This window comes from Sminthopsis crassicaudata, chromosome 1 (genome assembly GCF_048593235.1).
Source record: "Sminthopsis crassicaudata isolate SCR6 chromosome 1, ASM4859323v1, whole genome shotgun sequence".
NCBI lineage: Eukaryota > Metazoa > Chordata > Mammalia > Dasyuromorphia > Dasyuridae > Sminthopsis > Sminthopsis crassicaudata.
Genome location: NC_133617.1, coordinates 6,619,581 through 6,641,765, shown reverse-complemented (window position 1 = coordinate 6,641,765; position 22,185 = coordinate 6,619,581). Strand labels below are relative to the sequence as shown.

Genomic DNA, 22,185 nt, shown 5'->3' with positions numbered 1-22,185 from the left:
TGTCAAAGTCTTTCTGGATCTTGACTCATTCAATCTGAGTTAATCCATACCACCCCTCCCTCTAAGCTTTGGGTCCTATGTACATTTCTCTTGAAGGCTACTTATGCCTTGATCCACATCACTAACGAAAAAAGCTTTCAATAAAAAGATAAAGCTAACAGATTCCATGGGCATTCCATCAAGAATCTCCCTGTAAGTTGACAGATCGTCATTCATCAGCTCCAAACCACCCAACTGCACTAGTATCAAATACATTTCTCCACCTGGTTCAGCAAGCATGAGACTTGTCAAACATTGTACTAAAGTTTAAAGCATTGACCAGTCTTTGTGGGAGGTGGAGGGTAGGTGGGAAAGGAATGAACGGAGGATGACCTGGCCCATTCATGAAATCATGCTTGCTTTCAGAGACTGTCTTCACTGGTCATCTCTCAGCAGGACTCCTGAAAGCACTTCCTGCAGGGGCCCACAACTCAAATCTTTTCCCTCTTCAAACCATCTTCCACAGAATTACTAATTTTCTCCCAGTACCAAGCACAGTGCCTGGCACATAGTATATCCTTGATAAATGTTTGACAAAAGACTAATGAAGAGAGACACCTCCGAAGATATAATTGAAGCTATCAATTATATCCCGACTCTATCAAATTGTTGTTCTTTTTAATCACTTCTGGTGAAATGAGTTTTTTTTTAATATAAAGGGTCAAGCTTGATCATTACAATTGTGCAAGTTTTTTCTTTTTATTTACATTATTGCAGTCGTATATTTTTCCTGGCCCTACCAAAATTTTCTAAAAGTTAAAGGTGGCTATTCATAGAATGAAACTTACTATTGCTAAAATTCAACAGTCCTTTCTTTCTATTCTTACCTTCTGTTCTTATAACTTCATAGAAATTGTTGTAAATAACATCTTAGTTCTCCTATTAGCAGGTTTAAAAAGAAAAAATTCTCAAAAGCTGGGAGGGAAGAAGGCCAAGAACAAAACCACTAGTAACTCTCAATTTAAAGGGTTGAAAAAAAGACAAGCAGCCCTAAAGAGGAAAAGTAAATTTAAAAGATTGAAAGGGGGGGGAAAGGCCTGAATTCTGAAAAAGGAATAAAAGGGGAAGAAGAATAAGGGCAGAAGGAGGGGTATGATGGCATCACATACAGAATTGAAAGGAAATGAATAAAGAAAAACATAAAATGCCTGAATTTTTCCAGAGGAAAAGGGCTATAAATCTAAAGATTCAGGGAGGGGAAAACAAGGAAGAAAGCTAGACATAGCCCTTATGGGGGAGTGACCAATGTGGAAGGAAAGTACTATGAAGCCTAAGCATTTTTAGAGGAAGCTAAAAAGAAACTAGTGGAGGTAGACAAATTAAAGATGCATAAATGAGGAAATGGATGTTCAAGTTAGGACCTAAATAAGCACAAAAGGACTGGATAAAGTACATAATGCAGAATTTTACATTTTTAACAAAGGATGACTTCCTCAGAGTAGAAGAAAGCAGGTAATGACTGAGAATGTTAGAGGGAGTTTGGAAGAGGAAGCTCTCCTCAGATTACAATATTCTCAATGAACAATTATAAGTCTCAATGTGAGAGAAAAGAAGGGGAGTGCTTGGGAACTTAAGGAGAGAAGGAAAAGCCATTGTGGATAGTTGTACATGGAGTCTTTTCACCAATAGGGTTTCTCCTCAATTCAGTTTCTCTAAATTTCAGCACATGCTTTGGATAATATTTTTTAATCCATTTTCTTTGTAAGGCTTTACCAATCAAAGGCTATTACTTAGTAGGAATTAGGTGATATTAAGTTGTGTGCTCTGAGGAAGATCTTTCTTGCATTCTTTCCACAGTGTGAACTCTCTGATGTCAAGAAATCTGTGAACTGCCACAAAATGTACATTTGTTACATTCATAAGATTTTTCTCCAGTGTAAACTTGGTGTTTAGCAAAGTCTGAAAAACATATAACTGCCTTCCCACAATCATTACATTCAAAAAATTGCTCTCCAGCATGAATTCTCTGATGAGTAAATATTGTGAAGTGACTAAAAACATTCCTACATTCATTGCATTCATAAGGTTTGACTTTGCTATGAATTCTCTGATGCAGAATAAGTTCTAAGTCTTGGTTGGAGGCCTTGCCACACTTGTGGCAGTTTTGAAGTTTTTCTCCATTATGAATTCTATGATATATGGTAAATAGTTCATTCTCACGAAATACCTTTTTATAGACCTTAGATTCATAAAGTTTCTCTCCAGCATGAACTCTCCGATGTCTAGTAAGCTGAGAACTTCCATGGAAAGCCTTTCCACATTTACTGCATTCATAAGGTTTCTCACCAGTATGAATTCTCTGATGTCGAGTAAGATCTGTGATTTGTGTGAAGGTCTTCCCACATTCATTACATTCAAAAGGTTTTTCTCCAGTATGAATTCTCTGATGCCTAATAAGCTCCGTGATCCAGTTGAAAGCCTTGCTACATTCATTACGTTTATAAGGTTTTTTCTCAGTGTGAATTCTCTGATGATCAGTGAGTCCTGTACTCCTTCGAAATGCCTTCCCATATTCCTTACATTTATAAGTTTTCTCTCCAGTGTGAATTCTCTGATGCAATGTAAGATGTGTTATCCAAGGGAAGGCTTTCCCACATTCATTACACTCATAAGATTTCTCTCCAGTATGAACTCTTTGATGTCGAATAAGTTGTGAATTCTGGGTGAAAGCTTTCCCGCATTCAAGACATTCATAAGGCTTCTCTGCAGTATGAATTCTCTGATGCAGAGTGAGTTGTGAGCTCCCTCGAAAAGCTTTCCCATATTCCTTACATTTATAAGGTTTTTCTCCAGTGTGCATATTTCTTTGATGTAGAGTAAGATCTGTCATCTGGTTGAAGACCTTTCCACATACGTTACTTTTATAATGTTTTTGTCCAGTATGAAATCTCTGATGCAGCATAAGCTCTATGATCTGTTTGAAGTCCTTTCCACATTCATTACATTCATAAGGTTTCTCTCCAGAATGAATTTTATGATGTACAATAATTTGTGAACTCTGATAGGTTTTCCCACATTTATTACATGTGTAAGATTTCTCTCCAGTGTAAATTCTGTAAAGGGAAATAATGGCTGAAATGTAGTTAAAAGATTTCTCATCACAAGTTTTAAGTATGTATCCTATAATATTTAGTTGGGTCTGAATTTCAATAACTATTTCACACATTCACTCTTGTAGAAAATAAGTTGAGAGATTCTGCTGCAATTCCATAGATCTCTGAACAGACTCCGAAACTTTCTAGGTATCATTTTTACCAAGATTCTCTTATAAATTACTCTCTACTAGGAAAAATGATTGGCCCTTGACTCAAGATTCTACCATGTTTATTATTTTTTCCTTTTTTTTTTTTTTTTTTGTTACATTGTAAGTTCCAAACTTTCCCTCCTTCTCTCTTCCCCCTGCATCAGAAAAGGCCACCATTTCACACACACACACACACACCATCCTCATTTTAATTTTTTTTGTCAGTTCTTACTTTGGAAGCAGACAGCATTCTTCTTTGTAGTCAAGTATCCATAATGCTCAAAATGTAATTGTTCGCAGTTTTTCATATATATATATATATATATATATATATATATATATATATATATATATATATATATATATATATATATATATATATATATGTAAATAAATATATATATATATAAATATGGCTGTTGCAAAAAAAAAAAAAAAAAAAAAAAAGTTTCAGTCCTGAGGGACAAGGGGGGAGATGGGTCAGAAGAAGGCTGTCCTACAGGGAAGAGGCGGCTCTGGGAAGGCCTCAGGCCTGGGAAGCTCTCAGCCTCCCCCCACAATGACCAGCTGCTGGTCACCATGACTCACCTGCACAGCGGCCCCAGGGGACAGCTTCCCTTCTCTCCAACTGGCAGATCACATCTGGCTTGGACATGGCCAGGCCTGTGCATTGAAAAGACCTGGGTCATTCAGAAAGGGCTGGAGGGACTCACATGAACTGCTGCTGAGTGAAGTGAGCAGGACCAGGAGATCATTATACACCTCAACAACAATACTGTATGAGGATCAATTCTGACGGTCACAGCCATCACCAACAATGAGATGAACCAGATCAGTTCCAATAGAGCAGGAATGAACTGAACCAGCTACACCCAGAGAGAGAACTCTGGGAGATGACTATGAATGGCTACATAGCATTTCCAATCCCTCTATTTTTGTCCGCCTGCATTTCTGATTTCCTTCACAGGCTAATTGTACACTGTTTCAAAGTCCGACTCTTTTTGTACAGCAAACCAACTGTTTGGACACGTATACATATATTGTATTTAATTTATACTCTAACATATGTAACATGTATTGGTCGGCCTGCCATTTGGGGGGCGGGGAGGAGGGGAAAAGTTGAAACAAAAGGCTTCGCAACTGTCGGTGCTACACAATTACCCATGCACACACCTGGCAAATAAAAACTATTAAAAGGAAAAAAAAAAAAAGACCTGGGTCAGAGAACCCCCCCAAAGCACTGGATCCTGGTCCCTTCCCCTTCTGGGAAACACGGCATGCCCGCAATGGCCCCCGGGACCTCGGAGGCTGTTCTAGATCTCTCCCCGAGGCAGGGGGCCATGGGATTCTTTGACCCCGTCCCTGCTAAGAGCAGGGAGACTGGATGCATTCGGGCTGTCTGGGACAAGGAGGGACGCTCCAGCCCCACCTCCCGGTACAGCTGCTTCTGGGAAGGGCTCAGGCGCCCCCACTCCTCCCGGGGCCTCGAAGGCCCGACCCCTAAACCCAAATGCGGATGTGCTCCCCCAGGGCCTCTAACATGTCAGGAGGGGAGGCTGGTGCTCCCTGCACTGCCGGGGATCAGGGTATCCCAAGCTGGAGACATCCGTTGAGTGCAAATCGCTAGATCCTGAACGTTGGGACAAAGTGGGGACTTTCTGACCACGTAATTTTGCAGAACTTTCTGGTTCGGTACCATCCCTCTGCCGATTCCCTCCAGTTCATCCGTTAGCTGGGGGAAGTGAAGGATGCCGGGAAGGAGAAGGCGTGGGGTAAGAGGGGGGAGGGGAACAGAGAAGGAAATGGGGGAGGTAGAAATGGGGTGAGTCTGGACAGAAAGGAAACGGGAGCGCAGGTGGAGATGGGGGGGATAGACGCCTGATTGGGGGGAGGGGAGGCCTGAAGGTGACCAGAAACTGAGAGTTGGCAGGGAGGTCCTGAGACCCGACAGATGCTGGGAGTCGTTTCCGGGTCAGCGGGACCCACGGGGAGGACACCTGGGAGAGGATTCCTGCCGTGGGCAAGAACTGACAACACTCGGGTGTGGACAGAAGCGGTCAACTCCACGAACTACGATTCCCAGAAGGCTTTGCAGGAATCCCTTGGAGCTGCGCGAGGAGCGCAGGCCGATGCCGTCATTTCCTCTCCCTCTGGCGCACAGCTAAACCCTACCCCTCAGCTCCTATTGAAGAGGATGCGACTATTGGCCAGCGGGAGGAGGCGGTGAGGGCGGAGAGCCAATCAGGAGGCGGGGCGAAGCTCTGCCCGGCTGGGCCGCGGGTGACCTGGAGCCGCAGGGGGCTGGGAGTGGCCCGCGGTGGGGGGGAGCCCGCCCGGACTCTGTCCTGCCTCCCGAGGGCTCAGCCCGGAGCATGGCCCCCGGACCCGCCGCGGCCGCTGTCCTGCAGGTGAGCCCGTGGGGGGGAGGGGGGAGGGGGAAGAGAAGGACGCCCTGCCGAACTCGCTGGGGGGGGGGGGGGGAATCTTCGACTGGGGAAGTGTCAGACTCCTGAAGTCCGAGGGAACACCCCCCCCCGCCCCCGCCCCGCCCCCTCAGGGGTTTAGCTTAGCCAGAATGAGGCGGGTAAGAGGGTGACATGCGCGAGGTCTGCCCCGCTGCCCCCGCGGAGGGGAGGGGTCCTGGGAGCCCCCAGAGAGCCTGGGGAGGAGAGGGTGACTGACAGTGTGGCGGCTGCTTCCTGGCCGTGTCTGGTCTGCCATTTTCCCGGCTCTCCTGAGGACTGAAGGGTTTCTGTCTAAGGGCTTAAAGCGTCCTGGTCAGGAGCGCTGGGGGGAGGGGAGGAGGGACGGCGCCATCTTGTGTCAGGCCCTGTGGGGCTGGTGGGCAGAGGGGGCTCGGCCAGCGTGGACGGGCACCTCCTGCAGCTGAGCCCCCGCCCCCCCCTCCCGGCCGCCCGGCTTCTGACGGACTCACTGACCCCCCCCTCCCCCGGCCGTCCCGCGGCCTCAGCTCCCCTCGGACGCCCCTCGGGTGTCTGGGACTCGGCGGTCTGCTGCTGAGCCTGCGCAGGGCCCGCTTCCCAGACGCCTCCGGGAAGCACAAGGGCCGGTTTCCAGGCGGGAATGACCCGCTCCTCACTTTCCCGGGGGCTCAGATCCAGCTCCGCACACAGTAGGTGCTCAGAAAATGGGTGCCTTGGAGCACTGCCCTCCTAAGGAGCCCCGGAAGTACTCCTTCCCAAGCGGAAGTGCTCCTTCCGAAGCCTCCCGGCCCGGGGGCACCACGTGTTGGTTCTTTCAGGGATCGGTGACCTTCCAGGACGTGGCCGTGCACTTCTCCCGGGAGGAGTGGGGGCGCCTGAGCCCTTCCCAGAAGCAGCTGTACCGGGAGGTGACGCTGGAGAACTACGGGAACCTGCTCTGCCTGGGTGAGGGGCTCGGGCTCCCCCCCCACGTGCCAGCTGCCCCTGGCATCCAGAGACCAGAACTCCGACCCCCGTGGCCTGGAGAGGCTCCTCGCTCACCCGGGTGTTCCCCGGCCCGGCCTCCCTCCTTGTCCCAGACAGCTCCAATACATCCACAGTCTCCCTGCTCTTAGCAGGGATGGGGTCAAAGCATCAGGCTCTAGCCCAGCCCGCGGGGTCATTGCCCCCTGCCTCGGGGAGAGATCTAGAACAGCCTCTGGGGCCCCACGGGGGCCATTGCCCCCTGCCTCCGGGAGAGATCTAGAACAGCCTCTGAGGTCCACGGGGCCCATTGCCCCCTGCCTCGGGGAGAGAACTAGAACAGCCTCTGAGGTCCACGGGGCCCATTGCCCCCTGCCTCGGGGAGAAATCTAGAACAGCCTCTGAGGTCCACGGGGCCCATTGCCCCCTGCCTCGGGGAGAGATCTAGAACAGCCTCTGAGGTCCCGGGGCCCCACGGGGCCATTGCCCCCTGCCTCCGGGAGAGATCTAGAACAGCCTCTGAGGTCCACGGGGCCCATTGCCCCCTGCCTCGGGGAGAGATCTAGAACAGCCTCTGAGGTCCCGGGGCCCCACGGGGCCATTGCCCCCTGCCTCCGGGAGAGATCTAGAACAGCCTCTGAGGTCCACGGGGCCCATTGCCCCCTGCCTCGGGGAGAAATCTAGAACAGCCTCTGAGGTCCACGGGGGCCATTGCCCCCTGCCTCGGGGAGAGATCTAGAACAGCCTCTGAGGTCCCGGGGCCCCACGGGGCCATTGCCCCCTGCCTCCGGGAGAGATCTAGAACAGCCTCTGAGGTCCACGGGGCCCATTGCCCCCTGCCTCAGGGAGAAATCTAGAACAGCCTCTGAGGTCCACGGGGGCCATTGCCCCCTGCCTCGGGGAGAGATCTAGAACAGCCTCTGAGGTCCCGGGGGCCCCCGGGGCCATTGCCCCCTGCCTCAGGGAGAAATCTAGAACAGCCTCTGAGGTCCACGGGGGCCATTGCCCCCTGCCTCGGGGAGAGATCTAGAACAGCCTCTGAGGTCCACGGGGCCCCACGGGGCCATTGCCCCCTGCCTCCGGGAGAGATCTAGAACAGCCTCTGAGGTCCACGGGGCCCATTGCCCCCTGCCTCAGGGAGAAATCTAGAACAGCCTCTGAGGTCCACGGGGGCCATTGCCCCCTGCCTCGGGGAGAGATCTAGAACAGCCTCTGAGGTCCCGGGGGCCCCCGGGGCCATTGCCCCCTGCCTCAGGGAGAAATCTAGAACAGCCTCTGAGGTCCACGGGGGCCATTGCCCCCTGCCTCGGGGAGAGATCTAGAACAGCCTCTGAGGTCCACGGGGCCCATTGCCCCCTGCCTCGGGGAGAAATCTAGAACAGCCTCTGAGGTCCACGGGGGCCATTGCCCCCTGCCTCGGGGAGAGATCTAGAACAGCCTCTGAGGTCCCGGGGCCCCACGGGGCCATTGCCCCCTGCCTCCGGGAGAGATCTAGAACAGCCTCTGAGGTCCACGGGGCCCATTGCCCCCTGCCTCAGGGAGAAATCTAGAACAGCCTCTGAGGTCCACGGGGGCCATTGCCCCCTGCCTCGGGGAGAGATCTAGAACAGCCTCTGAGGTCCCGGGGGCCCCCGGGGCCATTGCCCCCTGCCTCCGGGAGAGATCTAGAACAGCCTCTGAGGTCCCGGGGCCCCACGGGGCCATTGCCCCCTGCCTCGGGGAGAGATCTAGAACAGCCTCTGAGGTCCCGGGGCCCCACGGGGCCATTGCCCCCTGCCTCCGGGAGAGATCTAGAACAGCCTCTGAGGTCCACGGGGCCCATTGCCCCCTGCCTCGGGGAGAAATCTAGAACAGCCTCTGAGGTCCACGGGGGCCATTGCCCCCTGCCTCGGGGAGAGATCTAGAACAGCCTCTGAGGTCCACGGGGCCCATTGCCCCCTGCCTCGGGGAGAAATCTAGAACAGCCTCTGAGGTCCACGGGGGCCATTGCCCCCTGCCTCGGGGAGAGATCTAGAACAGCCTCTGAGGTCCCGGGGCCCCACGGGGCCATTGCCCCCTGCCTCCGGGAGAGATCTAGAACAGCCTCTGAGGTCCACGGGGCCCATTGCCCCCTGCCTCAGGGAGAAATCTAGAACAGCCTCTGAGGTCCACGGGGGCCATTGCCCCCTGCCTCGGGGAGAGATCTAGAACAGCCTCTGAGGTCCCGGGGGCCCCCGGGGCCATTGCCCCCTGCCTCCGGGAGAGATCTAGAACAGCCTCTGAGGTCCCGGGGCCCCACGGGGCCATTGCCCCCTGCCTCCGGGAGAGATCTAGAACAGCCTCTGAGGTCACGGGGCCATTGCCCCCTGCCTCGGGGAGAGATCTAGAACAGCCTCCGGGACCCCACGGGGGCCATTGCCCCCTGCCTCCGGGAGAGATCTAGAACAGCCTCCGAGGTCCCGGGCCCCACGGGGCCATTGCCCCCTGCCTCCGGGAGAGATCTAGAACAGCCTCTGAGGTCCACGGGGGCCATTGCCCCCTGCCTCCGGGAGAGATCTAGAACAGCCTCTGAGGTCCCGGGGCCCCACGGGGCCATTGCCCCCTGCCTCCGGGAGAGATCTAGAACAGCCTTTGAGGTCCCGGGGCCCCACGGGGCCATTGCCCCCTGCCTCCGGGAGAGATCTAGAACAGCCTCCGAGGTCCCGGGGGCCCCACGGGGCCATTGCCCCCTGCCTCCGGGAGAGATCTAGAACAGCCTCTGAGGTCCCGGGGCCCCACGGGGCCATTGCCCCCTGCCTCCGGGAGAGATCTAGAACAGCCTCTGAGGTCCCGGGGCCCCACGGGGCCATTGCCCCCTGCCTCCGGGAGAGATCTAGAACAGCCTCCGAGGTCCCGGGGGCCCCACGGGGCCATTGCCCCCTGCCTCCGGGAGAGATCTAGAACAGCCTCTGAGGTCCCGGGGCCCCACGGGGCCATTGCCCCCTGCCTCCAGGAGAGATCTAGAACAGCCTCTGAGGTCCCGGGGCCCCACGGGGCCATTGCCCCCTGCCTCGGGGAGAGATCTAGAACAGCCTCTGAGGTCCACGGGGGCCATTGCCCCCTGCCTCCGGGAGAGATCTAGAACAGCCTCCGAGGTCCCGGGGCCCCACGGGGCCATTGCCCCCTGCCTCCAGGAGAGATCTAGAACAGCCTCTGAGGTCCCGGGGCCCCACGGGGCCATTGCCCCCTGCCTCCAGGAGAGATCTAGAACAGCCTCTGAGGTCCCGGGGCCCCACGGGGCCATTGCCCCCTGCCTCGGGGAGAGATCTAGAACAGCCTCCGGGGCCCCACGGGGGCCATTGCCCCCTGCCTCCGGGAGAGATCTAGAACAGCCTCTGAGGTCCTGGGGCCCCACGGGGCCATTGCCCCCTGCCTCCGGGAGAGATCTAGAACAGCCTCCGAGGTCCCGGGGCCCATTGCCCCCTGCCTCCAGGAGAGATCTAGAACAGCCTCTGAGGTCCCGGGGCCCCATGGGGGCCATTGCCCCCTGCCTCGGGGAGAAATCTAGAACAGCCTCTGAGGTCCATGGGGGCCATTGCCCCCTGCCTCGGGGAGAGATCTAGAACAACCTCCGGGGTCCCATGGGCCCATTGCCCCCTGCCTCGGGGAGAGATCTAGAACAGCCTCTGAGGTCCCGGGGCCCCACGGGGCCATTGCCCCCTGCCTCGGGGAGAGATCTAGAACAGCCTCTGAGGTCCCGGGGCCATTGCCCCCTGCCTTGGGGAGAGATCTAGAACAGCCTCCGGGGCCCCACGGGGCCCATTGCCCCCTGCCTCGGGGAGAGATCTAGAACAACCTCTGAGGTCCCGGGGCCCCACGGGGCATTGCCCCCTGCCTCGGGGAGAGATCTAGAACAGCCTCTGAGGTCCCGGGGCCCCACGGGGCCATTGCCCCCTGCCTCGGGGAGAGATCTAGAACAGCCTCCGGGGCCCCACGGGGCCATTGCCCCCTGCCTCGGGGAGAGATCTAGAACAGCCTCCGGGACCCCACGGGGGCCATTGCCCCCTGCCTCCGGGAGAGATCTAGAACAGCCTCTGAGGTCCCGGGGCCCCACGGGGCCATTGCCCCCTGCCGCGGGGAGAGATCTAGAACAGCCTCCGGGGCCCCACGGGGCCATTGCCTCCTGCCTCCGGGAGAGATCTAGAACAGCCTCTGAGGTCCCGGGGCCCCACGGGGCCATTGCCCCCTGCCTCCGGGAGAGATCTAGAACAGCCTCTGAGGTCCCGGGGCCCCACGGGGGCCATTGCCCCCTGCCTGGGGGAGAGATCTAGAACAGCCTCTGAGGTCCACGGGGCCCATTGCCCCCTGCCTCGGGGAGAGATCTAGAACAGCCTCTGAGGTCCCGGGGCCCCACGGGGCCATTGCCCCCTGCCTCGGGGAGAGATCTAGAACAGCCTCTGAGGTCCCGGGGGCCCCCGGGGCCATTGCCCCCTGCCTCCGGGAGAGATCTAGAACAGCCTCTGAGGTCCCGGGGCCCCACGGGGCCATTGCCCCCTGCCTCGGGGAGAGATCTAGAACAGCCTCTGAGGTCCCGGGGCCCCACGGGGCCATTGCCCCCTGCCTCCGGGAGAGATCTAGAACAGCCTCTGAGGTCCACGGGGCCCATTGCCCCCTGCCTCGGGGAGAAATCTAGAACAGCCTCTGAGGTCCACGGGGGCCATTGCCCCCTGCCTCGGGGAGAGATCTAGAACAGCCTCTGAGGTCCACGGGGCCCATTGCCCCCTGCCTCGGGGAGAAATCTAGAACAGCCTCTGAGGTCCACGGGGGCCATTGCCCCCTGCCTCGGGGAGAGATCTAGAACAGCCTCTGAGGTCCCGGGGCCCCACGGGGCCATTGCCCCCTGCCTCCGGGAGAGATCTAGAACAGCCTCTGAGGTCCACGGGGCCCATTGCCCCCTGCCTCAGGGAGAAATCTAGAACAGCCTCTGAGGTCCACGGGGGCCATTGCCCCCTGCCTCGGGGAGAGATCTAGAACAGCCTCTGAGGTCCCGGGGGCCCCCGGGGCCATTGCCCCCTGCCTCCGGGAGAGATCTAGAACAGCCTCTGAGGTCCCGGGGCCCCACGGGGCCATTGCCCCCTGCCTCCGGGAGAGATCTAGAACAGCCTCTGAGGTCACGGGGCCATTGCCCCCTGCCTCGGGGAGAGATCTAGAACAGCCTCCGGGACCCCACGGGGGCCATTGCCCCCTGCCTCCGGGAGAGATCTAGAACAGCCTCCGAGGTCCCGGGCCCCACGGGGCCATTGCCCCCTGCCTCCGGGAGAGATCTAGAACAGCCTCTGAGGTCCACGGGGGCCATTGCCCCCTGCCTCCGGGAGAGATCTAGAACAGCCTCTGAGGTCCCGGGGCCCCACGGGGCCATTGCCCCCTGCCTCCGGGAGAGATCTAGAACAGCCTCCGAGGTCCCGGGGGCCCCACGGGGCCATTGCCCCCTGCCTCCGGGAGAGATCTAGAACAGCCTCTGAGGTCCCGGGGCCCCACGGGGCCATTGCCCCCTGCCTCCGGGAGAGATCTAGAACAGCCTCTGAGGTCCCGGGGCCCCACGGGGCCATTGCCCCCTGCCTCCGGGAGAGATCTAGAACAGCCTCCGAGGTCCCGGGGGCCCCACGGGGCCATTGCCCCCTGCCTCCGGGAGAGATCTAGAACAGCCTCTGAGGTCCCGGGGCCCCACGGGGCCATTGCCCCCTGCCTCCAGGAGAGATCTAGAACAGCCTCTGAGGTCCCGGGGCCCCACGGGGCCATTGCCCCCTGCCTCGGGGAGAGATCTAGAACAGCCTCTGAGGTCCACGGGGGCCATTGCCCCCTGCCTCCGGGAGAGATCTAGAACAGCCTCCGAGGTCCCGGGGCCCCACGGGGCCATTGCCCCCTGCCTCCAGGAGAGATCTAGAACAGCCTCTGAGGTCCCGGGGCCCCACGGGGCCATTGCCCCCTGCCTCCAGGAGAGATCTAGAACAGCCTCTGAGGTCCCGGGGCCCCACGGGGCCATTGCCCCCTGCCTCGGGGAGAGATCTAGAACAGCCTCCGGGGCCCCACGGGGGCCATTGCCCCCTGCCTCCGGGAGAGATCTAGAACAGCCTCTGAGGTCCTGGGGCCCCACGGGGCCATTGCCCCCTGCCTCCGGGAGAGATCTAGAACAGCCTCCGAGGTCCCGGGGCCCATTGCCCCCTGCCTCCAGGAGAGATCTAGAACAGCCTCTGAGGTCCCGGGGCCCCATGGGGGCCATTGCCCCCTGCCTCGGGGAGAAATCTAGAACAGCCTCTGAGGTCCATGGGGGCCATTGCCCCCTGCCTCGGGGAGAGATCTAGAACAACCTCCGGGGTCCCATGGGCCCATTGCCCCCTGCCTCGGGGAGAGATCTAGAACAGCCTCTGAGGTCCCGGGGCCCCACGGGGCCATTGCCCCCTGCCTCGGGGAGAGATCTAGAACAGCCTCTGAGGTCCCGGGGCCATTGCCCCCTGCCTTGGGGAGAGATCTAGAACAGCCTCCGGGGCCCCACGGGGCCCATTGCCCCCTGCCTCGGGGAGAGATCTAGAACAACCTCTGAGGTCCCGGGGCCCCACGGGGCATTGCCCCCTGCCTCGGGGAGAGATCTAGAACAGCCTCTGAGGTCCCGGGGCCCCACGGGGCCATTGCCCCCTGCCTCGGGGAGAGATCTAGAACAGCCTCCGGGGCCCCACGGGGCCATTGCCCCCTGCCTCGGGGAGAGATCTAGAACAGCCTCCGGGACCCCACGGGGGCCATTGCCCCCTGCCTCCGGGAGAGATCTAGAACAGCCTCTGAGGTCCCGGGGCCCCACGGGGCCATTGCCCCCTGCCGCGGGGAGAGATCTAGAACAGCCTCCGGGGCCCCACGGGGCCATTGCCTCCTGCCTCCGGGAGAGATCTAGAACAGCCTCTGAGGTCCCGGGGCCCCACGGGGCCATTGCCCCCTGCCTCCGGGAGAGATCTAGAACAGCCTCTGAGGTCCCGGGGCCCCACGGGGGCCATTGCCCCCTGCCTGGGGGAGAGATCTAGAACAGCCTCTGAGGTCCACGGGGCCCATTGCCCCCTGCCTCGGGGAGAGATCTAGAACAGCCTCTGAGGTCCCGGGGCCCCACGGGGCCATTGCCCCCTGCCTGGGGGAGAGATCTAGAACAGCCTCTGAGGTCCACGGGGCCCATTGCCCCCTGCCTCGGGGAGAGATCTAGAACAGCCTCTGAGGTCCCGGGGCCCCACGGGGCCCATTGCCCCCTGCCTCCGGGAGAGATCTAGAACAGCCTCTTAGGTCCCGGGGCCCCACGGGGCCATTGCCCCCTGCCTCGGGGAGAGATCTAGAACAGCCTCCGGGGCCCCACGGGGGCCATTGCCCCCTGCCTCCGGGAGAGATCTAGAACAGCCTCTGAGGTCCCGGGACCCCATGGGGGCCATTGCCCCCTGCCTCCGGGAGAGATCTAGAACAGCCTCTGAGGTCCCGGGGCCCCACGGGGCCATTGCTCCCTGCCTCGGGGAGAGATCTAGAACAGTCTCCGAGGCCCCACGGGGGCCATTGCCCCCTGCCTCGGGGAGAGATCTAGAACAGCCTCCGAGGTCCTGGGGCCCCACGAGGGCCATTGCCCCCTGTCTCGGGGAGAGATCTAGAACAGCCTCCGAGGTCCCCGGGGCCCCACGGGGGCCATTGCCCCCTGCCTCGGGGAGAGATCTAGAACAGCCTCCGGGGCCCCATGGGGGCCATTGCCCCCTGCCTCGGGGAGAGATCTAGAACAGCCTCTGAGGTCCACAGGGGCCATTGCCCCCTGCCTCGGGGAGAGATCTAGAACAGCCTCCGGGGCCCCACGGGCCCATTGCCCCCTGTCTCGGGGAGAGATCTAGAACAGCCTCCGTGGTCCCAGGGGCCCATTGCCCCCTGCCTCGGGGAGAGATCTAGAACAGCCTCTGTAGTCACGGGGCCCATTGCTGCATGCGTGTTTCCCTGAAGGGGAAGGGACCAGGATCCAGCGCTTTGGGGGGTTCTCTGACCAGGTCTTTGTAATGCACAGGCCTGGCCATGTCCAAGCCAGATGTGATCTGCCAGTTGGAGAGAAGGGAAGCTGTCTCCCGGGGCCGCTGTGCAGGTGAGTCATGCTGACCAGCAGCTGGTCATTGGGGGGGGAGGCTGAGAGCTTCCCAGGCCTGAGGCCTTCCCAGAGCCGCCTCTTCCCTGCAGGACAGCCTCCTTCTGACCCATCCCCCCCGATTGTGCCTCAGTTAGGACTGATCATGGCCCCCCTTCCCTGCCCTCCCCTTCCTCTCCTCACATGTGTGTATCCCTCAAACAATAATAGCCAAAGGGCTCTTTGGGGAGCCCTGTTCTTTCTTCTGGACGTTAAGATTTGTTGCTGTGGTTGTTTTTCCTAGTCCCACTTATTGTTTGTGCTCTGACTCTGCTTTCTCCATCTCCACGTTTGAGGGCCTGGCTCTGGGTCCCTGGGTGGCTTTTGACTTCAGGTTTCAGGAGAAACCTGTGGGGCAGGAGGATGAATGTGTGAACCTGAGTAAGGAGCAGGGAGCTATGCAGATGACTCGGGAGGCTTGGGAGTTGTACAGAAGAACAGGGACTGAATTGGGGAAGCACAAATTTGGGAGAACTTGAAGGGGGTGGATTTGAACTAAAGAAGGACAAACAAGCTTCGATCTGAAAGAAGAAAAGGACCCAAGGAGGAGGTATATCCGGAATAAAGGGAAGGTAGTTGGTAAGTCGAGGTAAGTGGGGAAAACAACTTAAAAATAAGAAAGGTGGGTGGGCGTGGTTCTCTAAGAGCTAATAAACGGATGCTCGCCTGTGAAGAAAATAGTAACAAAGGGAGTAAAGGCTGAATAAACTCACCATCGAGAATAGAGAACTGAAAAGCGAGAAATTCTGGACTATGGGAAGATGAATTGCTGCTGTAGCGATCCAAAAGCTCACGAGACAAACAGCATCCCAGAGTGGAATCCTTTCTCAAACCAATGGTACCCGGTGTCAGCACGTGGGATGCCTGGGCAGTCAGTAAAATGACCAGATGTTCCAACATCAAGAGGCAGAGCTGATCTTCAGGGCCTTTCAGCCTGTGGAATAAGACCATGACTGCAGTGGAGCTGTGGAGGCATTTACTTTATTCACAAGAAATAGAGATAAAAAGTAGAGTTGGGGGAGCTTTGTTATGTGGAAAAAAAATCTTAACAGGGCAAGAAACCAGAAAAGCAGTGGGAAAAGCCTGTTGAAGAACACCGAGTGCAGGTTGGGGGAAGACATACAAAAACGATTTTGTCATCACGTTTGTGACACATTATGAAGTTGGAGGCAAGATTAGGCATTAAGAACATTCTATAAAATAGTGATGTGTTCAGTTTGACCTTCCAATGACCTTAATAACCTCCCAGTTGCTGTCATTTATGCCTCTACCTCCCCTCCAAAAAAATCCTTCAGGTAAGACGTAAAAGAACCTTTTTAATTTTAAAATGTGGTTAAAAATAAGTTGCTAATGCTAAACCTAGCTTTATGTGCAATGGGGAAAGACTAGGCCTTTTCCCAGTAAGTTCGTAAGTAAAGCCAGAATGCTCCTTTCTTTGATATTACTCAACATAGTTCTAGACCTGCTAATAAGAAGAAGGAAAGGGAAAGAAATACTAAGCAAAAACACAGGCAAAGAGGGATTCATTTCTGCATATTTGCTAATGGCATAATGGTTTATTTAAAAAAAAAATCTGAGGAAATCAAGAAAGGAACTCAAGGAAAGATTTTAACTTCACCAAATAGCAAGATACAAAACAAATTCATCTATAGTAGCATTTCTACATAACAATACCAAAAAGGAAGAAATAATTCAAAAGAGAATCGGTTCCAAACAAGGACAAAATATCCATGTTATTTCATGTTTTTCAGTTCTTGCTTTTCTCTGGATAGAACCTAGACCTGGGTTCAGGGAGACCAGAGTTCAAGAACTGCTTGTGACTCGTGGGTAATTGTGGACTTGAACAAACCTCTTGGTGCCCCTGACAAGTCTCCGAGGATCACATACTTCTGGTGGTTGTGAAGGAACCAATGGATTGATTCTTCTCTGGGCAGTCATCCTTGCCCCGCTGCAGGCACACAGGCCTGTGGTCATCTGGGATTGCCTGCCCTTGCTTTCACCCTCTCAGGTCTTCATTGCCTAGACAGCTAAAAGGGCTGATTTCCCTCACGTAATTGTGCTTCTTGCACAGAAGGCTCACAGGTTCTTTCACCCTTTCTGTCAGAGTCTGGGCCAGAAGTTGTCTCTTGCCTGCTGCTCCCCGTTATGTCCACCCCAGGAACCAGGTCTTCCTGTTTCGTGAGACTGTGTCCAAAATAAAATTTCCCATCATTTTTTTAATGCACAGAAATGGGCTCCTCATCCCCTTTATCTCCTTTTTGAAGGATGAACCATCTCTTAGACAAACCCAAGGATGAACCTCCGGTCTTTGAGCTGAGAGAACTTCAGAATACAGTGCTGCCAGGCAGCTAGGGGCTGCCATAGGCTGTGGACCACTAGCGGTGGGACCCTAGACAGGTCACCTGCTCCTGTTTGCCTCAGTTTCCTCATCTGTAAAGTGAGCCAGAGAAGGAGATGGGCACCTGTCCAGCATTCGTGGCCAGACTCCCCCCAGGGGGAGGAGGTCACACAACTGAGCCAGGCCTTTTCTCTGTCTCACTTGTCTAGGTTATTTCAGGTGTTCTCTTTCCATTGATCTTCCAAATGCTTCCGAGTTCTCCTGGATTTCCTTTTATGAGGCGGCAAATACATGGGACAGAGAGCCAGGCGTAGAGCCAGGAGGGCAAGTTCAGATCCAGCACTTGTGTGACCCTGAGAGTAACCCCACTGCTGTCTGTCTGAGGGTGATAGCACCTACTTTACAGTAGTTAGTTCTCTTAATACACACGGAGACCCCGTTCCCTGTTTGACCTCTCTCACCTCTTTTAAATAAGATCTGCATCTCATGGCTATATTCCCATCATTGGTCTCATTTCAGAGAGGTTAGATTTGCTTTTTTATCTTAAGCTTTTCCTCAGATAATTTGTACTTATTCTAATTATTTGGATCTCTCTTTCATTTCCCTTTCTTGTTTTTGTTGTTAGTGACATACAGAACTGCCGATTATTTTTGTGTGTTTATTTTGGGTTCTATTTTGTTGGAGTTTTTAATCTTCTCGATTAGTTTCTTTAATGATTATTATAATCAAGTTGAATTTATATCAGAGATGCAAGGATTCTTCAGCATCAAGAAAATAATGGAAAAAAGACCAGACAATGACATTACTTGACATTGAAAATAAAATAAACTATATGAAACCTCTCTTCCCCTCCAAGCATAAGAATGGAATTTTCATTCTTAAATATGATCAAAAATATGTATCTAAAACTAAGAGCCAGCAGTCTTCTCAAAGAGGAATATTGAAACCTTTCCCAGTTTGTACAGGAAATGAAGTAAAAGTATTTCCTTTCTAATTATTTGACAAAGTGCTGAAAATATTAGCTATAGCTGTGTTAGTAAACTGTGAGGGGAAGAAAGGACATCTGCTAATCATTAACAAATAAAGACATTATTCTTAGTAAAAGATATGATGGCTTACTTAGAAAATCCAATCATTTATTTCATAAGCTTTCCAGTTTGCCCTATTTCTTCTTGGAAAAAGTTCTATCTTTACTAAATATGGGGAGAATAGAGGATGTGCATTTCACTGTATTAAAATAACCTAAGAGTATTGAACCTCAAACTGATGCTTGAGCATATGTACTATATACTAATCAATATAATGCATTTTCCTTAGTGATTTATTATTACTATATGTCATATAATATTATAAGAATAATATGTATGCTCATTTTCAAATCTTTATCATATTGACAAAATGTATAAATCATAAACCTTTTGTGCAGTAATAAGAATGCAAATGCATGTAAATTTCATAATTAGTTTAGCTTAAGTAAAGTAGCCCGAATGTTTTCAAAATAAACCTTTACTTTTTTTCTATTATCTACAAAGTTTTCATGGCACTGTTTTCAAAAAGCTTGAAATGAAACTCATTAGAGTTTATGGGTAATGGTTTTTGGAAAGAGGTTAAAAAAAGAACAGAAGAAGTTTTATTTTCAATGATGTAGGTGTTCTTACTGGATCTGAAATTCCAGATTAAGTTACCTAATGCCAGTAGCCTATTTAACACTTTCACAATATAGAAACCCTTTGTTTTGCTTTGGCCTATAAGAACTTTTATCAGCCTTTCACGCACATTATAAATTGGAAGAAATATTAATGCATTACTAAAACTATAATACAAAATATTACAACCATATTTAAAAATTACAAATGATATGATAAACAAAAGGTGCTGTCTTATTTGTCTTTTTTAACCTATGCCTTTGACAATAATTTCTTGATGGAGGAGAAAGAAGACGAAACTAAATAAGCAGCAAATGGCCCTTTACCTGGTCAAGGTAAAAGGGTTTTGATTTTTTTGGTACTTTCCTTCCCACAGATTCAGAGATTATTCCTGAACCCAAGAAGTCATTTTCTAAGCTTGTCACTTCTTCAGAAGAATCATCTGAACAGTTCACAAAGGATCATTGCTGTTTCTCCAAGCAGAAGAAAGCTTCAAAACTTAATGTCAGGTTAAAAAGGAACTACCGTGATGAAGAGATCCAATCTAGGTAACTAGAAATATTCCTAGGAAATTTCCTAATAAAGGGAGAGGCCATGAAAGAAAGAAACTTAGCTTAATTTTCCATCTAGGGCCAAGTCTTTTTCTTTGATCCACATTGTAGAAAAGAGTTCTCCCATAAATGTGTTTCCCCAGAGCAGGAGTTTCAGAGTCTATATAGACCTATGTAAAAGTAACAGAATCTATTTCAGGAAGTAATATCCAAGGTAATGCATGCGTGAAAGATTTAAATTATAATGCCCTATTTGTTATCATATGATGTCATTAAAAGAAACTATATAATGGATGTGGGTACTTTTTTTTAACTAAAATTCTCCCATTACTTCTCACAGAATTCTTCCTACAGAGAAATCCTATAAATGTGACAGATATGGGAAAGCTTCGCCTAGAGGCTTAGAACTTGCTACACATTGTAGAATTCTTACAGCGGTGAGAACTTACAGATGTAATGAATGCGGGAAGACCTTTAGCCAGCGCTCACACCTGGTTGGACACCAGAGAATTCATACTGGAGAGAAACCTTATGAATGTAAAGAATGTGGGAAAGCTTTCAGATGGACCACAGGACTTACTCAGCATCAGAGAATCCACACCGGAGAGAAACCTTACGAATGTAATGAATGTGGAAAGGCGTTCACACAGAGTTCCCAGTGTACTCAGCACCAGAGAATTCATGCTGGAGAGAGAAGTTATAAATGTAAAGAATGTGGGAAAGTCTTCAGCCAAAGATCTCAACTCATTGTACATCAGAGAATTCACACTGGCGAGAAAACTTATGAATGCAGTGACTGTTGGAAAGTCTTCAAATGGTACTCACACCTTACTCAGCACCAGAGGATTCACACTGGAGAGAAACCTTATGAATGTGATGAATGTGGGAAAGCCTTCAGTTTCAGAGCGGGCCTTACTGTACACCAGAGAGTTCACACTGGGGAAAAACCTTATAAATGTGATGAATGTGGAAAGGCTTTCAGGCAGAGTTCACATTTTAATGTGCATCAGACAATTCATACTAGAGTAAAGTCTTATGAATGTAAAGAATGTGGAAAGACTTTCAGGTGGAAGTCAGAACTTGTTCTACATCAGAGAATTCATATTGGTGAGAAACCGTACGAATGTAATAAATGTGGGGATGTCTTTAGCCAAAGGTCAAAACTTACTCTTCATCAGAGAATTCACTCTAGAGAAAAATGTTTTTTAAAAAACCCTAAAAACTAAAGACTGAAAAGATATGAGGGAGAGCACTACATTTACAGCTCATCAAGTAATTCTCAGGACCACAGATCTCAGCCTTGGAGGGCATCGTCCTCCCCACTGCTTTTAGTCCTCTTCTCCATGTGCAGACCTCCTTTCCCTAATGCATCTGCACACTCTCACTCTCCCCTGGCTTTTTCCCAATTTTCTAAAAACACTAAATCATAGGATTCTATGTGTAGAGCTCAAGGGGACCTCAGACCTTTGAATTTAACCCCTCATTTCACATATAAAGGACCTAAGGCCTCTGGACATTATTAGTCAGGACATAATCAGGTCTCAACTAGGATTTCAATAAAAAACAACTGTCCTTTTCTTGTGTCTTCCTCTCCCCTCTTCCTTCCTCCTCCGATTTGTATTCCAAATGGTCTTCTGAAGCTGCTCTGAGACCTGTCAGTGACCTGACAACCAAATAAAAGGCCCTTGTTTGGCGCTCCTTTATTTCCTCTCATTCTGCACAATCATTAACTCTTAAAGCCCCTGTGGTTCCCTGTTCTCTTTTCCTAGGAGATCTCACACTTGGTTCTCCTCCTGTCTTTTTACCTATGTCTCCTGTCTCCTCTTTGCTGGCCCTTCCTATCGGGTGTTCTCCAAGAGTCTGTTCTGGACTCTCTTAGTTTCCCCTTTTTCTTTCTGTTGGGAATTTCATTCAGCCCTCCTAAAGATACTAGGGTATCAATGAAAAACAAACAAGAGGATCAGAGAAAGGATGGGGGAGAGAGTCAGCAGGAGCAGCTGGTTCATGCCAATGATAGGCCCCTTTTACTTCCATAAATAACATTAGTTATATTATTGTCAATAGGATGTCTGCTCTCCTCGTATTACTTTTGAGACTGACAGAAGAGTTGAAGGAAGAGGATATTTATGATGATAAAGATTTTTCTGTCCCTTCAGAATTGTCATTAAAGGGAGCACCAGTGTGTGTGTGTGTGTGGGGGGGTGTCACTGTCTTTGTAAATATCACCATAAATGGTACAGCCTCAGTAATTCCAGGAAATTAATATGTAAGATTCTTAGTTATCCATGTTATCTTTATTAATAATAAAAAATTCCACAAATGCACATTATTCACCAGTTATATGGAAAGCACTATGCTTTATTTTCATATTGACACATATTCCTGCCCTAATGGAACTTATAGTCTAGTAATAGTGACATAAAGGTACACAAATATAATAATTAAATACTTTATTTCATTCTTGAGGTTAATGTTTTTCATCCTGTCATCCAAATATATGCATTTTTTTCATAAAATTTTGTAAATGAAAATCTCCATCAAATGCTTTTCTTGTATTTTTGTCTTAAAGTCTTATTGATGCTTTTTGTTTTTACATACTGGTCATTTCTGGAACTATCATTTTCCCCCAAACCATGTGTCTTAACTTTCCTATTTCTGTTGAGAACTTCACAGTTCCTCCAGTCACTGAGATTCCCAGTGCCTACCTCAATGCCTTACTCTCCATCATTCCACATATCTAGTTTATTACCCAATTTTTTCTGTTGGTTCTCCACAGTACCTCTCACATCCCTCCCTCCCTCCTCTTTACTTACACTC

At 52.1% G+C, this 22,185-nt stretch overlaps 2 protein-coding genes across 5 annotated transcripts; one reads left to right on the top strand and one right to left on the bottom strand.

Annotated features, from left to right (window-relative positions):
• Positions 1-761: 761 nt before the first annotated feature.
• On the bottom strand, positions 762-3,017 carry LOC141551006 (uncharacterized). Its single transcript, XM_074282246.1, has one exon. It carries the CDS (start codon positions 2,939-2,941, stop codon positions 1,853-1,855), a length of 1,089 nt encoding a protein of 362 aa, XP_074138347.1. The 5' UTR covers positions 2,942-3,017; the 3' UTR covers positions 762-1,852.
• A 2,396-nt stretch (positions 3,018-5,413) lies between these two features.
• On the top strand, positions 5,414-21,905 carry LOC141550725 (KRAB domain-containing protein 5-like). Of its 4 annotated transcripts, XM_074281786.1 has the most exons (5): positions 5,533-5,691; positions 6,546-6,672; positions 14,720-14,794; positions 19,194-19,365; positions 19,709-21,905. In XM_074281786.1, exons 1-5 carry the CDS (start codon positions 5,656-5,658, stop codon positions 20,592-20,594), a joined length of 1,296 nt encoding a protein of 431 aa, XP_074137887.1. In that variant the 5' UTR covers positions 5,533-5,655; the 3' UTR covers positions 20,595-21,905. The 4 variants fall into 4 exon arrangements, with proteins under 4 accessions (XP_074138053.1, XP_074137887.1, XP_074137969.1 ...); XM_074281952.1 differs by lacking the exons at positions 19,194-19,365; positions 19,709-21,905 and adding an exon at positions 16,585-18,692 and having other exon boundaries at positions 5,414-5,691; XM_074281868.1 differs by lacking the exon at positions 6,546-6,672 and having other exon boundaries at positions 5,545-5,691.
• The last annotated feature ends 280 nt before the right edge of the window (positions 21,906-22,185 follow it).

Excerpts from the sequence above, each read along its gene's own strand:
- LOC141551006 (XM_074282246.1), bottom strand. The coding sequence starts at position 2,941 with ATGCTGCATCAGAGATTTCATACTGGACAAAAACATTATAAAAGTAAC.
- LOC141550725 (XM_074281706.1), top strand. The coding sequence starts at position 6,432 with ATGGGTGCCTTGGAGCACTGCCCTCCTAAGGAGCCCCGGAAGTACTCC. Across the intron at positions 6,673-14,719 it reads CGGGAACCTGCTCTGCCTGG|GCCTGGCCATGTCCAAGCCA; the intron begins GTGAGGGGCTCG and ends TGTAATGCACAG. Across the intron at positions 14,795-19,193 it reads CTCCCGGGGCCGCTGTGCAG|ATTCAGAGATTATTCCTGAA; the intron begins GTGAGTCATGCT and ends TCCTTCCCACAG.